Here is a 16,729-nt window from a genome sequence, read left to right on the forward strand (position 1 = left end):
TAATAAATTTAACCAATAACCTGAGCTTCCATATGCAAGCACTTTATATGATTTGCAGATTATGGATTAAGAACTTTCTTTGGTCTTGGGTATTCTTCCAAAATGCACAATACACTGAGCTCATTTCTCACCTCAAATAAGTATTCCCGGACAGAGTATTATCAAAAGATATCAAGCCAGAAACTGGCTTAGGGTATTCAAGTGAAAAGATTGAGCTAAATAGCAAATCAAATATAAACAAAGAAAACAGGCCTGAAACACTTTAATCATTGAGAACAGGCACTTCTTGATTGATAATCAAGGTGAAATAAGCATCCTGAATTAGTATTAATGACTTACTGTGAGCAAGATGATCTCTAAGATACTTTCTAATTGTGAAATATTATTCTGTCTTCTCTATCAAAAATAATTGATGACTTATTACTACATGCTTTACAGACTACATTTCTGTCTTTTCTAACTAAAAGAAAATATTGCAACTGTTGTCATTATCCAAAGGTGCCACCGCTTTTATTTGTTTACAAGCTCATAAGATGATACTGCCCCATGACCCTTGCCCTAGCCAGCCTCTATGAAAGACTTAACGATGTTATTCGGGGTGCATTTCCTTGCTGCTTTGAGCAGGGGGCTTTTGCATTGCTGCATAGACGGTGATGGGAACATCAGTTACTGTCAGGCAATGACTTCCATGGCATCTTCGGAGTTGCCTGAATAAAAGAGCAAATGATATGCAGTTAGATATTAAAAAAGAAATTTATTTAGAGCACCAAAGTTTGAGTGCATGTTAAACTGTTTTAAATAATTTTGACATATTTGCATGTCACAAAGTAATTATAATAGTGGCACTGATGAGACAGACATTTTAGACTTATGTTGCAAAGAAGTTGTAGTTATTGCCACACATTTAATCACAAGAACTTCATAAATACAAAGATAATCCTCCAAGTGTCCATTTTGAAAGGTATGCCATAATTGCTAAGTGGCAAAAAAGAGGGGGGGTACATACTTGTAAACATAAGTGATAATACTAAGGCAAATCAAAGGTATATTCACCTTAAGATCACTTCAGTTGAGTCTATTTAAGAACTAGAGCCTGACCAGGAGGTGCTGCAGTGGATAGAACATCAGCTTGGAATGCTGAGGACTCAGGTTTGAAACCTGGAGGTCACTGGCTTGAGTGTGGGATCATAGATATGGTCACATGGTTGCTGGCTTGAGCCCAAAGGTCACTGGCTTGAAGCCCAAGGTCATTTTCTTGAGCCCAAGTTCACTGGCTTAAGTTCAAGGTGGCTGGCTCAGCTGGAGGCCCTCCCCCGCCCCTGGTCAAGCACATAGGAGAAAGCAATCAATGAACAACTAAAGTGCCACAACGAAGAATTGATGCTTCTCATCCCTCTCCCTTCCTGTCTGTCTATCCCTGTCTGTCTCCACCACCTCTTTCTTTCTTGCTAAAAATAAAAAATAAAAAATAAAAACTAGAATATTTGTGGAAAAATATAAAACTGAACATATAATTCCACATACTGTTCAAATGTTAATAGAATCTCAGGTTTAGAAGAGCCCTTAAATGGCATCTAGTCCAAAAATATATATAGTTCTTGAATTTCCTTTCCAACATTCCCATCAAATAATCACGCACTTTAACCCTTTGAGCAGTGAGTTTTTCTCATGCTCGCTGACCCCCGGAAATGAGTTTGGTTTATTTTTCAAAAAATGAAATTAGTTACAGTTACAGTTTTATTAACTTAAAATCATGTTTGTTTGATAACCAATTTATGGAAACAAGAAGAACATATATTTGCCTTTTTTTAATGTTGCCTTACACATTTTTAAAATAAATCGATCATACTCTGGATGGTCAGGAGGCACGAGGATGTTGGTGAACGGTGGTACTCCTCAAAGGGTTAAATGTGTGTTCTAAATGTTTCCAAGCCATAAGAAATCTAACAATAAGTACTTGGCATTTTGCTATGGTAAACAGTAGAAAAGTTGAACAAATTTTAGTTTTCCTCAATTTTTCAAAAATGATTTTGTTTTATAGAAACTTCATACTCTGTATCACTCACTGCCAAAGTCCAAGTGACACTCAATTTGAGGTCTGAGTCTTCAATTAGCCTTATGCCAAAAACAGTGCCCTGCACATAACAGCACTAGACATTTTCTTGTTTAATGAAAGCTATCTAATTTTGAAACTACCAATAAAAAACCTAAAAGTATGTATTTTTTTAATTTGCCTTATCATTAAGACTTGCAGAGGTATGAAACACAGACTCTGCGCTAAGAAAACCTAAAATGTTTACGACTAATTTAATAGCAATCTTCCTAGGCTTTTTTCTTTTTTTAAAAAATTATTGTTGTTTATTTTATTGATTTGAGAGAGAGAAAGAAACAGGAACATTGATCTGTTCCTGCATGTGTCCTGACCGGGGATTGAACTGGCAACCTCTGTGCTTCGGGACCATGCTCCAACCAACTGAGCTATGTGGCCAGGACTCTAGGCTTTTTTCTTGCTAATAGTGAATGTCAGCTACAGATCGTATCAATTACAGCCATTACACTTTCCTCAGCTGTCGGATAAGAAGACTTTACCTGGCTGGTGATATCTCTTTCCCATTACAGGCAGCGCTGGAGCTCAGCCCAGGTTCCAGCCCAACCGTAGAATCTCCCCCCTCCACTGGAAACTTCTGAGACTGTGTCCCAAACCGAAAAGGCATAATTCACTGAAAACCTAGATTAGAAAGTTATAACAATGAATGAGGGTGGGGGAGTGAACTGTCCTCAAATAGTTTAATTTCTAATGTTTTCATTTTCTTACAGGCATATTTCAACATTCTGAAAATGACATTTTTAAATATCTGTAAAAGTGTATAAATACAGTTGTCCCTCACCATATCGTGGTTCACTTTTCATGGTATCACTGTATTGCGAATTTTTAAATTGTATATATCTAATTTTGTATTGCGGATTTTTCACTGTTCTGGGATATTGCAGTATATAGGTATATTTATATATTATTTTAATTATTTTTGTGGTAAAATAAGCAAAATAAGTGTGGCAAACGTTAAAAAGCGAGTGGGAAAGGTTTATAAGAGTGTGGGGAGGGTTTATAAAGCCTTAAAATGTATATAAATAATAAAATAAATATAAGGTCGCTACTTTGCAGATTTCCACCTATTGGGGGGGGGTGTTCTGGAACCCAACCCCGCAATAAACGAGGGACCACTGTACTGTATTATACAACTCTTGCTTACATATAATGCTAAGTCTTGATACAAATACAGAACACCCACTAGATTATAATAGTAAACTGTGTCCTATGGTTAAGGCAACTAAAGTCCATTTCTGCTTTGTGCAACAACAACAAAAAAAAATTCAATTTGGCTTTATGGTTATTGTGATCAACAAGCTTGAGCCCTTACTCCTACCCCCACTTCCTCTCTCTCTGTCTACCTAAGCTCTTGTTTTCCTTTGTGTATGCTGAGTTTCACTTCACTGTGGTATCTTCAGCTAACCCTTCCGCTCCTGGTTGTCATCCATCCCCTCCTGCCTCTCTACATATACAGTGCATTAGTTAAGAAAGTGTGTTGAGAGGGTTGTATTGACTACGTGATCTCAGGCAAGGTACTTAACCAAGCATGCTTCCCAAGAGTAAAATGGGAATAATAACAGTATCTATTTCCAGGGTAGTAGTGAGCATTTAAAAAGATAATTTGTATAATGTGCAGACCTAACACGTAGGGCTCAATAAGTGTTAACTATTATTATTCAGCAGATGCTACTGAGCATTATTAAATATATATATGATACATACATAATGTATATGTAAAATATACACACATATACAAACAGAGAACTATATAAAATAAGCTTCTTACTGCCTACTGTTATCTCTGCTTGGAATTTTCTCCCACCTCACTGTTCCCACACTTTACCTGTTAGGGCCAACTCATTCATTAAGTCTGAATTTCTCAAAGGAGCCTTCTACAACTCCCTTCCGTTATATGTTTTTTCATAGCACTCTTTATTTCTGCTTTGTAACAGTTATCATCACTCTAATTCAGGATTTCTCAACTGTGACACAATTGACTTTGGGCCAGATCATTTTGGGAGTGGGGTGAAGACTGTCATGGGCATTGTAGGATGTTTTGCAGCATCCAAGACCTCCACCCACTATGTGTTAATAGCACCCCTCTCCAAAACTTATGACATTAAAAAATGTTTCCAGACATTGCCAAATGTCCTCTAGTGGAGAAAGAAGGCAGGAGGCAAGGGGGTGTAATCACCTTCTGTCAAGAACCAGTACCCTAATTTTTTGTAAATGTTTTTGTTTAATCATTGTACTCCACCCCATTCCATGTGTTTTTGTCACCACTGACTCCTTAATACCTAGGACAGTGCCACACAATGGGTAATTAACAACTCTATCTTGTATCAATTTGTATGTTTTCAACAAAAGACAGGAAAAATTAAAAATGTCTTACAACTGTTTTTTATGCCTAGTTCAGTATTCTATTAAGTAAATGTTTATTGCAGTCATAATAAAGCTAAAGTTTAGGAATTTGATTATTACATAGTGGTTTTTATAGACTGTGTGTCAATTATCAAGGAAAAAATGTTATGCACAATGACAAGTTAGTAAAATCTATGGTTTAGTATAACTATCTAGCTTATGTAAACATTAACTTTTAGCTACCTTGATTAAGGATACATAAACTTACCAAAATAGGGCTGATTGCTGTAGAGGTGAATAAACCAATTGCTTCTACTGACCTTCCATAGAAGCCTGGAATCGCCAAAGGAATGATGATCAAAGGGTTCCAGTGACACCCAGAAATTATGACATCAGAAGATTCTTTTACATAGTTTCCTATCTGCTAAATAATAAAATGTCACAATTCATAGCTCCAGCGACAACCTGAAAGTAGCTAAAAATTAAATGTCTCTAAAGTTTGTTTGAAGGTTTTATTCTTGTTGTCATTGCCTTATAATCTGTGAATGAATTATCTGTACCTATTTTAGACCTAACAAAATATAGTATTTTAATCTGTGAATGAATTCTCTGTACCTATTTTAGCCTGACAGTCTAGTCAATCTATACAAAATATCATGAGACTCCTCTTACTTTATATCCCATTTTCCTCTCTATCTTTATCTTCCAGACTTTCTCTTAATAAATATCACAAATTATAAATCCAATCTTCCTTAATCCTCAACCCACTCCAATACCTTCGAACTACACCTTTACAAATTTCTCTATATCTCTTACTGGGTATAATTCTTTACAGCTCTCTAATGCCTGGACTACCTCTTATTTCCTGTTTCCTCAAAAGAGCCTGGATATTCCCGAATGACTGCAATAATGCCAGTTGAGAAAGAAAGAATCCATCTGTACCATCATCTCTTATTCTGTACCTGAACCCTGAAGATCTCCTTTGTTCAGAACATCTTTGCCAAATAAATGATGATCAACTGTTCCAGTGACACCCACGAATTATGACGTCAGAGATTCTTTTACATAGTTAGCTACCTGTTAAAAAATAAAATGTCTCAATTCATAGCTCCAGCAACAAGCTAAAATTTATCTTCTGGACTTTCCTCCCTCTCCTAATTTCTATATCAATAGTAATCTTATTGAATGTAATACTTAAGTTTAACCCTTAAGACAGGACTTTATTCTTAACTTACTTTTTTTCTCAGTTTCCATAGTTAATGACTGAACTATTAAATGCTAGTAAAAATTTTTACATTTAATGAAAATCTTTTTTCGTTTAAGTTAGAGGAGAGATAATGAATGAGAGACTCCCGGCGTGTGCTCCAACCAGGATCCACCCAGTAACCCCCACCTGGGGCCAATGCTCGAATCACCTGAACTGTCCTCAGCACCTGAAGCTGACACTCAAACCCACAAGCTATACTCAGCGCCCGAGGCCAACCCTTAAACCAATTGAGCCACTGGCTGCCGGAAGGGAAGAGGGAGAGAAGGGGGAAATGGAGGGGAAAGCAGATGGTCACTTCAACTGTGTGCCCTGACCAGGAACAGAACCTGGGATGTCCATATGCCAGGGCAATACTCTATCCACTGAGCCAACAGGCAAGGGCCAAAAATCTTTTTTTTAATATCTACATTTTATATTGTTTCCACTGCTCTGTTTTATTTACTTATTTGTCTCTTTTTAAAATTATTTTATTCCCAGTTGGCTCAGTGGTAGAGCGTCGGCCTAGCGTGCAGAGGACCCGGGTTCGATTCCCCGCCAGGGCACACAGGAGAAGCGGCCATTTGCTTCTCCACCCCTCCGCAGCGCCTTCCTCTCTGTCTCTCCCTTCCCCTCCCGCAGCCAAGGCTCCATTGGAGCAAAAATGGCCCGGGCACTGGGGATGGCTCTGTGGCCTCTGCCTCAGGCGCTAGAGTGGCTCTGGTCGCTGTTACATCCCAGGAGACAGGCTACAGCAGACACAAAGTGAATTTTATAAGTTTTATTGCAAACCTGCGCAGGGACTGCAGGCAACCCACACCTCCGAAGAGACTGGAGCACTGCAGTCACGAGCTTCTAAAATGGCTCCTTTTTATAGGGTGGCTATCTAGGATGAGCAAGCATCATACAGAAGCTGATGTGGCTGTTAGCTATTGGCTAGGGAGGTCGTGCGCAGTTATGGGGGGGGGGTATTGCTCAGTGGAGAATTTCAAACATAAACTTCTGATAAGGGTCTCTGACTCATCTGAACTCTTTGTTCTCAGCGTCACAGGGGCCCTTGTCAGCACTCCCTGTTCCTTCAGTAGTTACACTCCTGGCAGCCCCGAGCATATCAGTACTCCTTGAATCTAACAGTCGCAACATGGCAACGCCCAGGATGGGCAGAGCATCGCCCCCGGGTGGGCAGAGTGTCGCCCCATGGTGGGCGTGCGGGGTGGATCCTGGTCGGGCGCATGCGGGAGTCTGTCTGTCTCTCCCCGTTTCCAGCTTCAGAAAAATGCAATAAATAAATAAATAAATAAATAAATAAATAAATAAATAAATAAAATAAAATTACTTTATTTTTACTTAGAAATTAAATTTAATGGGGTGACTTGGCCCATAGGAACACTGCTGTTTTTCTTTATTATTATTGATTTTAGAGAGAAGGAAGGGAGGAGCAGGAAGTAGCAACTCGTAGTAGTTACTCCTCATATGTGCCTTGACCAGGCAAGCCTGAGGTTTTGAACCAGTGACCTCAGCATTCCAGGTCAACACTTTATCCACTGCACCACCACAGGTCAGGCAGGAACACTGCGTTTTTTCATATGATTTGTGTTACAGTAAAATGGCGTTTTAAGTAATTACACTGTTAGACAAAAATCTTAACTCCACTCTTTTTCTTACTAGGGTGCTATCAAGTGAATAGATAATCACAATTTTAGCTTAGAAAAACCATTTAACTGACTGTGTCATAGACAAAATGAAATAATTGCTGGCCACTGTTAGGTAATGTATCAGTAGGACCTAAACATTTGATCCTTAAGATGGCAAAATTTTTAAGTTAGTTTTTAGTGGAGGCAACAGTGGGAAAATAATGGGCTTTGTTATCAGAATTAAATTTTAATTTTAAGACCATGTTAACACTGAGACTTTGAGCAAATCACCAAGAGTCTGTATGTAAAATACTGTAGCATTAATTTCTTCACAGAGGAATTTTTTATTCCTCAAAACAGAGAGTTGTTTTGAGGAATAAAAAAATCTAACATGTAATAAAACCAGTATCTGGTATACAAAAATTAAATCATCACATTTTCTTAACTTTTTCATAGTTCTTGAAATCAGGGTATTGAGGCATGACTTCCCTTTTTGGGGATTAATATCAACATAAAGTATCTGCATGTGGAATATCCTTTCATTCTTCTATTTTTTTTTACTAGTTTATTTGGTACAAGTTGTGCAAAGTTTCTTTTTTTTAGTATGGGTGATACAATGAAACAAACCAAACAGTAGCCTTAATTATGAAACTTTCCAGCACAAAAAATAATATATCAGCAGACAAAATGAACTTGACTCTCCAGCAGATCTTCACAGGTAAACGAATGAATAAGTGAAGTATAAATAATGGGGGGGGAAAAGATGGTTAAATTTCTAAATATTCTCCTTAATTCTCATAAGCCCAAGAATAATGATCTTTCAATCCTCAGGATATTAATTCATAAGATGCAGAAAAGGAGTGGTGTTTGAACTGGTCATATCCTAAGAAAACAGATCCATTATTAGAATTTATTCATGCAAAAATAATTGCTGAGGATCCACAGCCAGGCATGTGTTTAGAGCTAAAAAAAAAATTGATCAAAACAAACATAGTGTCAGTCCTAGTGGAGCTTACAATTTAAGGTAGGGTACATTCTAGATTAGGATATAAAACCTAAATCTAAAGGACAAGTAGGCATCAAATATATAGATACATCAGCCAGCTTGGGAGGAAGGAAACAGAGGAATCAGCATGTACAAAAGTCGTCTGCCAGTAGACAGGACAACAAAACATATGAAAGGACAACAGAGAAAATAAAGAAATCAGATCACAGAGATAAGTGGAAACTAAGTTAAAACATAAATCTAAGTTAAAGATTTTAGACTTTATCTTAGGAGCAAGGGAGCCCACAAAAGAATTTTAATCTTTCAGGAAACATATTAAACATTTCACTCATTTTTCTATTTTCTGTTTTCTATTAGATTTCCTCTCCAATCTTTAGTATTAACTTTTTTTCTGTTAAATTTGGGCATAATTTGTTTTTGTTTTTCTAATGTCTTAAAATAGAAACTTAGGCTATTGATTTGAGACTTACCTTCTTACCATAGGCATTTAATTTTATTAGTTTTCATCAAAGCAACTACTTTAACTTCATTCCATAAATTTTGAAACTTTTGCATCAATCATCAGTTTTTCGTTGTGACACCTTAGTTGTTCATTGATTGTTTTTTCATATGTGCCTTGACCCTGGGGCCACAGCAGACCGAGTAACCCCTTGCTGAAGCCAGCGAACTTGTGTCCAAGCTGGCGAGCTTTGCTTAAACCAGATGAGCCCATGCTCAAGCTGGCAACCTCGGGGTCTTGAACCTGGGTCCTCTGCATCCCAGTCCGACATTCTATCCACTGTGACCAGGCGATAAATTTTGAAACTTTGTATTGTCATTTCCTTCAGTTAAATTTTTCCCTTTTGGTTCTTTCTTGTTATTTTGGTTTCAAATATTTAGGAATATTCTAGCTATTTCTCTATTACTGTTTTCCTAGATTCCATTGTTATCAGAGGAAATATTTTTGTATGCTTTTTTAAAAATGTATTGATACTTGGAGGTAGAAGAAGGTCAAGAGGGGATAAATGGGAGGAAAGGTGAGATGGTCAATACACAATATAAAGATGTATTATAGAATTGTACACCTGAAACCTATATAAATTAATCAATGTCACCCTAATAAACTCAATTAAAAATAATTAATAAATTTATTGACACTTGTTTATGGCCATAATACACTCTAGCCTGGTAATCATTCCATGTATACTTGAAAAGAATGTACATGAAATGTACATTCTTTTTATTATGCTGTTGTTGGATGAAATGTTCTATACATGTAATTAGCTGGTTCATAGAGTTGTTCAAGTCTTCTGCATTCTTACTGATTTTCTGTATACTTTTTTATGGAGTATTGAAATAATGAAATCTCCAACTATAGCTACACATTTATCTGTTTCTTCTTTCTATTCTGCCAGTTTTTGCTTTATATATTCTGAAGCTCTGTCATTAGATGCATAAATATTTAGTAGTGTTATGCCCACCTAATGAATTGAAACCTGTATTATAAAATATCTTTCTTTATTCCTATTTCTTTGTTCTGAAAGTCTTTGTCTAAAATTTATATAGATACCTTTTATTTATTAGTTAGTATAATGTATATGTTCCCATCTTTTTCCTTTTAATCGATTTGCTCTTTATAGTAAAAGTGGCTTTTTAATAAACAGTATATAGTTGTTTTGCTGTTTTTAATCTATTCTGATGATCCCTCACTTTTAATTAATCAAATGTTCTAATCATTTACATTTAAGGTACTAGATATGACTCAATTTATTTATTTTTATTTAATTAATTTATTTATTTAATTATTTTTACAGAGACAGTAAGTCAGAGAGAAGGACAGATAGGGACAGACAGACAGGAACAGAGAGAGAAGCATCAATCATCAGTTTTTCATTGCGACACCTTAGTTGTTTATTGATCGCTTTCTCATATGTGCCTTGACTGTAGGCCTTCAGCAGACCAAGTAACCCCTTGCTCTAGCCAGAGACCTTGGGTCCAAGCTGGTGAGCTTTGCTCAAACCAGATGAGCATGCGCTCAAGCTGGCGACCTCAGGGTCTCAAACCTGGGTCCTCCACATCCCAGTTCGATGCTCTATCCACTGTGCCACCGCCTGGTCAGGTAGATATGACTCAATTTAAATCTCCCCTCTTGCAATTTGTATTCTATTTGTGTCAGTAGTTCTTTGTTTGCTTTTTATAATTCTGTTCTTTTGAAACATCTGAGTATATTCTTTAAATCTATTTTATCTCCATTACCAGTTTATCGCTATGCAAGCTTTGTGCTTTGCTTTGGATTACTTTAGAGTTTACAGTATATATTTTAACTTTTCAGTCTGCCTTTTTAATAACATTATACCACCTCACATAGACTAAAAGAACCTTATAAGAGTACATTCTATTTCCAGTCTCCCACTCTATTATTTTTGTATTATTTTGTTATATATATTTCTACTTATATCATAAAGCCCACAACACATTAGTTTTTCTTTAAGCAATTATTTTTTAAATACATTTAAAAAAAACACTGTATTTTATATTTACCCACACTTATTATTTTGTTTTCTTCATCCCCTTGCATAGGTCCAGATTTCCATCTATCATCTATTTACTTTTATCTGAAGGTTTTCATTTAACATTCTGATCTCCTGGTAATTAATTCATTCAGATGTTATATGTTTTTACTTCATCTTCATTTTTGAATAATATTTTTGGTGGGTATAGAATACTAAATCAACAGTTTTGGTTTTTTTATGTTAAGTACTTTAAAGATTTTGCTTCACTGTTTTCTGCTTGCATTGTTTCCAACAAGAAAGTCTGTTGTTATTCTTATTTTGTTCCTCTATATGTAGTGTCTTTTTTCTCTGGGTACTTTTAATATTTTTCTCTTTATCACTGATATTAATTTAATTATAATGTAGTTTTTTCTCCTGTTTCCTGTGTCTAAAGGTTCACTGAGTTTCTTGGATCACGAATTCAGTCATTATTTTTTCAAGCATTTCTTGTTTCTTCCTTCTAGAACTCCAATGACAGATATAAAAAGCTGCTTAAAGGTGTTCCACAGCTTTTTGAACCTTTTTATTTTTTTTGTTCTCTATTTTATTTGGAATAGTTTTTATTGCTATGTCTAACTACTTTTTTTTTGCAATGTCTAATCTGCTCTTAATTCCATCCAGTGTATTTTTCATCTCACACATTGTATTTATTTCCAGAAGTTTAATTTGTGTCTTTTACATTTGTCTCTTCTTAATCTTTTTATTCTTCATTTTACCCTCTTGAATACAAATAGTATTAGTTTTAATGTCCTTAGCTGCTAATTATTTCATTTCTGCCATTTCTTTGTTTTTACTGACTCATTTCTTTTATCTCATTATGGAGTGTATTTTTCTACATCTTTGCATATCTTGCAATTTTTTATTTGATGCCAAACATTGTTAATTTTACATTGTTGAATGCTGGATTTTATTTTTAATTTTCTAAGTACTTTCAAGATTCTGGGACATGGTTATTTGGAAACAGCTTGGTCCTTTAGAGAGTTGATCTCCCGCTTTCCTATTAGGCTAGATCAGAATAGTCCTTTATCTGTAGCTAATTTGTCTCCACTCCTCGGCAATACCCTTCTGTAAATATATTCAACTCAATGCACCCATATATTACAAGGTTCCCCCACTCAAGATATTGAGAATGTGAACTAGTCTCAGCCCTGTGGAATCCTAGTAATTGTCCTTCCTGTTCCTTTCAGTCATTTTTTCCTGGGTTTTGGATAGTTGTCACACGTGCCTGTAATGATCAGGACCGAGTTTAAGGCTTATAAGACCCTGAAGATCTCCAGAACTTTCCCTTTATCTCACTTATTTCTGAAACTCTGCCTTGAAAATTTTAGCTGCTTTGTCTCCCTGACCCCAGAATTCTCAACCCTGTCCCCCTAATTTAGGGTAGCTACTACCTGTTTCGGCTCCATTCATTAGAAAGAAGTCACTAGATCCAGCCCAAACTCAAGGGGAAGGCATTACACAAAAATAGGAGGCAGAGATCATTGGGTGCCATCTTGGTATATTCTGCTGTCATGTGTGAGAATGCTTGTGATGTACTTATAAATGTTCACCAAATTATTTCTGAATTTCTGTCTTCCAGAATTGTAATTCCTGGCCCCCTTATGATTACTTTTATCTGAAACCCATGTGATTAGTTTGGGCCAGTGAGTTAACAGCAGCCATTAAATGCAATGCAAGACCCTATTGAGCTGTCTTTCTCTCTGCCACAAAAACTAGGAATGAACCAAATAGTGGTAGCTCTGCAACTTAAGTGTCAGAGTGAGGATAACATAAAGCAGAGTCACCAGACACCCCCCAAAGGACATGTATCATGTGCAAAAAAATTACACAATTGTTTTTTTATACCACAGCATAACAAAATTTATCTTCACTTATACAGACTTAGGTCCAGACTTAGATATTGCCATAACAAAAACTTAAAATATAAATCACTAGAGCAAGTGGTCAAGCAGCAAGTGACAAGGAAATTGTTCTTGGAGGCTCCAAGGATAGTTAGGTATCTTTGTTATTCAGTGGTAAATCTTTTAGGAAAAACCTTTAGAAAAATCTGTAATAGCCTAGATTAGAAGACAGATGATTTACTGATGAACTTTAATGGTAGGTGAAGAGGTTGAAAGAATGTTGATAACATTTTGATACAGTTGCTGTTTGTCAAAGTAAAAAAGGCACAGAAGACTGTTTTCAGGCGTCATTTCTATAGTTCGTTAAAAAAGACAGGCTCAGAAATGCAGCATGCTAGCAGAAATAAAAATGGAGAGTACTCAGAAATTCAAATTATATTTTAATGACAACTTGAAAAGCTTTAGAAGTATAATATACTTGAAACACATTTTATTCCCCCTCAGAACTTTGTAACATTCAAAAGCTTCCAGTACTGAATGTGCCATAGATGAGTATAAAGAAGCCTAGATGTTTTGATGTTTTTCTCCATGCCCCCCCCCCCCCCCGCTTTGTTTCTTGGTTACCTAAAGAACTCTTTATTATGAAAATTGAGTAACTTAACCAGGATATATACCTTAGTGTTTACTGTTCAATTTTTCTTCCTTTATTATATCAGTAAGAACATTTCTTCTTCCATTTGCCGTGTTCTCTATTTCTGGGGCACTTTTTAATCTTATGTTGAACTATATTTGTCTCTTACATATATATTATTTTCTAAGAGATTTCATACTTTTGTCTTCTGCTTCAGTATTCTCTCTGATTTTCTGAAGGCTTTCTTCTATATCAGTAATTAGAATTTCAGTTCTCTAGTCTGCTTCTTCCTGCTTCTAATTATTCACTAGTCCTTTAAGGTGTTTTGACCTTCAGTTAATTTCCTTTGCTCTTTGATCTCCATTTTAGTTTTTATTCATCAAATATTTATTGACTACCTATAGCATACCACGCAAAGTTCTAAGTACTTAAGATATATTAGTGAATAAAATAGGCAAGACTCAGCCTTTATAGAACTTACTTCTTAATATATTGCTAGCATATTATGTCCCTGTTACTGAATTCATATTCTTATTATCAAGTTACTCTAAAGCACAAAGTATATATAATGAATATTCTTTATTCCCCCTAGGTAGGTTTTATCCAGTTCATGTACTTCATCCTTTTTTTTTTTTTTTTTTTTGCTTTCCTTTTTTCCTTTTACAGTAGTAATCTGCATAATTCTCAATAATTTTTTTCTCTTGCTCATGTTTAACATGAAATTCTTCCCAATCTGTTTTTTTGGTTTGCCAGTAGCTATTGCTCTAATATTCCAAATATCTCATGGCTTCAAACAAAAATATTCTTCTTGCTCATAAGACTGTGGGTAGTTTCCACTTCAGCTAGTCTCCACTTGCCTCACCTGGGTTTGACCAGGTTAAGTAGCACTCCACATCTCAATTGGGATTCAGACTCAGATATGATCCACATGTCTTCATCATTTTGGAAACAGCAACCATCAGCGGCAGTTCTTCTTAGCAAAAAAAGACAACAAAATCCAAGAGGCAAACACATGAAAGCACATCTCAACTCCTTCTAGTTTTATACTTGACATCATTACATTGACCAAAGAAAGCCACATGCCCAAGCCCATGGACAATGAAGCAAAGAGGTATATTCTACTTATTCTACTACACCGGGAGGTTCTGCACAGTCATGTGCAGAAGGGAAGAGTGAAGAATTTAGAACAATAATTCAATCTATTATTGAATTGTAAGTGTTCTTCCATTTACAGCTAGTATGAAAGATAAGTCGTATTTTTCTTTTTACATTAGAGAGAATTCCAATAGAGTAGTGTGTAGCTTTTCAGGATGACGGAGGTTCTGCTTGCTCTTCTGATTGCTCTTCTGAAAACATGTTGAATATCTTTTTTTTTTTTTTTCTGTATTTTTCTGAAGCCGGAAACGGGGAGAGACAGTCAGACAGACTCCCGCATGCACCCGACCGGGATCCACCCGGCACGCCCACCAGGGGCGACGCTCTGCCCACCAGGGGGCGATGCTCTGCCCCTCCGGGGTGTCGCTCTGTTGCGACCAGAGCGCCTGGGGCAGAGGCCGAGGAGCCATCCGCAGCACCCGGGCCATCTTTGCTCCAGTGGAGCCTCGGCTGCGGGAGGGGAAGAGAGAGACAGAGAGGAAGGAGAGGGGGAGGGGTGGAGAAGCAGATGGGCGCTTCTCCTGTGTGCCCTGACCAGGAATCGAACCCGGGACTTCTGCACGCCAGGCCGACGCTCTACCACTGAGCCAACCAGCCAGGGCCTGTTGAATATCTTAAATAACGTCTCAGTTCATCTAATTAGAAGTGTATTCACCTCCAGTATATACTCAGATTCATGACTTCAATGTGGACTTCTGGAAAATATAAATTCTATAACATATTTTTCTACTTCTACTGAGGTCCTGAAGAGGTGGTATATAACATTCTACCTTGACTCTTAAGCATAATTGCCTCTCAGTCTTATTCCCTCCAGAATGAAGTTATTAATGAGACTTGTTAAAATTTTCTTAATTTAACATCATTCCCGTGTAAGACCTCTGGGGAATAATGATTGGGACAGAACCACTGCATGAGGGATAGAGCTCTGCAGAGGTCAGAGTACCAGAGACGCTGGAACCATAGCTCACCAACGCACACCTACAAACACGACTGTCTACAAACTGGACAGAATTTAACAATTTCAGAAGCCCCAGACCTTGGAATTTTAGTATCAAGAGCTGAAATGAAGTGCCAAGACTGCACCTCCACCAGCAATTGCCATAAATAAATAAATAAATAAATATTCATGAGCTATAAGTACTAAGGTGAAAAACATCCAAATGAAAACGTGGGAAAGCTTCAACACCATGAACCAGCTTTGCAACATCAAACGTACCAGCTACAAGAAAAAATGTGCTAACAACTATTACTCGTTCTGGTAGAGGAATAAAGTGCTCCTATTACCACACATATAATTTAACCATTTTTAACAGAGAAAGCTTTCTAGAATTTGTAGCTCCTCAGAATTTTTGTGGAAAACATTAATTTCATTTTAAAAAGTGCTTGAATTTTTAACTGAAGTCTAGTCTAAATTGATCAATAAGGGTTTACAGTACGCAATGTTAGATAATTTTAAGGAGTTGGTCATTTTAAGGAATGCCTTATTTTTCAAACATTTCCTCCTTTCTCCCATCTAAACACTGTATATAAATCAAATGCCTCGTTTTAATTTCATCTCTTCCATCAATTTCTATTTACTCATTTACATCCTCATCCACGGAATCCTATTGCACTTATATGCAGCACCACACATTCTAAGCCAATAACTTGAGCATTTCGTGTGTATCTTCAATTAGATCGTAAATTTCTCGGAGCAGGAGATCTAGGTCTTAATTTCTTTTGAATCCGCCAGAGGGCCTAGAGACAGTGTTGAAAGCCTAAACCTACAGCTTCGACAAACACTGACAAGAGTCTCGAAAGCGCCATTTCGTCACAGTGTATAACCACCCAGTTTGGTTGCACCTTGCCACGCCTACTGGTCTGAGTTTTCTCTGAGCTCATCCACAGTCTACGTTTTCTATTAGAACAAAGGGCTGGTTGTTTAGAGACGCTAAGGCAGCGTCCCGAGGAATCTGAATAAACGGAATTCGACTCACCGCCCATGGTGTGGCGACTATGAACGGAGACCAAACCTCTAACGACGGCCCAGTAATAGTTAAAGACACATGTTTTAAAAACCCACTCCAAAGCCTAGTTACCCTGGCCTCCGGTACTGCGGTAGCTAAAAGATGTTGACAAGGCAGCAAAGATCTGCGGCCCGGAGACCCAGTCGCTATGGTAACAGCGCGACACAGATGCACTTGGCGACCTTCTGACGGAAAATCTTTCCCAGAGCCGAGATAAGAGTGTAGCGACAGT

General features: G+C 37.0%; 1 protein-coding gene across 11 annotated transcripts; it reads right to left on the reverse strand.

Moving 5' to 3' along the window:
- Positions 1-246: 246 nt before the first annotated feature.
- FAM229B (family with sequence similarity 229 member B) lies at positions 247-16,697 on the reverse strand. 11 transcript variants are annotated; one of them, XM_066373443.1, is made up of 6 exons: positions 16,570-16,697; positions 14,199-14,306; positions 5,413-5,527; positions 4,719-4,915; positions 2,590-2,728; positions 247-707 (listed from the first exon to the last, which is right to left on the reverse strand). In XM_066373443.1, the coding sequence occupies exons 5-6, from the start codon at positions 2,712-2,714 to the stop codon at positions 590-592; spliced, it is 243 nt and encodes an 80-aa protein (XP_066229540.1). In that variant the 5' UTR covers positions 2,715-2,728; positions 4,719-4,915; positions 5,413-5,527; positions 14,199-14,306; positions 16,570-16,697; the 3' UTR covers positions 247-589. The 11 variants fall into 11 exon arrangements, with proteins under 11 accessions (XP_066229540.1, XP_066229539.1, XP_066229541.1 ...); XM_066373442.1 differs by having other exon boundaries at positions 16,468-16,697; XM_066373444.1 differs by having other exon boundaries at positions 14,199-14,309; positions 16,570-16,694.
- Positions 16,698-16,729: the final 32 nt, after the last annotated feature.

The sequence above is a fragment of the Saccopteryx leptura genome, chromosome 3 (assembly GCF_036850995.1).
Source record: "Saccopteryx leptura isolate mSacLep1 chromosome 3, mSacLep1_pri_phased_curated, whole genome shotgun sequence".
Taxonomy (NCBI): Eukaryota; Metazoa; Chordata; class Mammalia; order Chiroptera; family Emballonuridae; genus Saccopteryx; species Saccopteryx leptura.

Coding starts and splice junctions, on each gene's coding strand:
- FAM229B (XM_066373441.1), bottom strand. CDS start 2,714: ATGCCTTTTCGGTTTGGGACACAGTCTCAGAAGTTTCCAGTGGAGGGG. Junction 708..2,589: donor AAAGAGATATCACCAGCCAG/GTAAAGTCTTCT, acceptor TCTTTTATTCAG/GCAACTCCGAAGATGCCATG.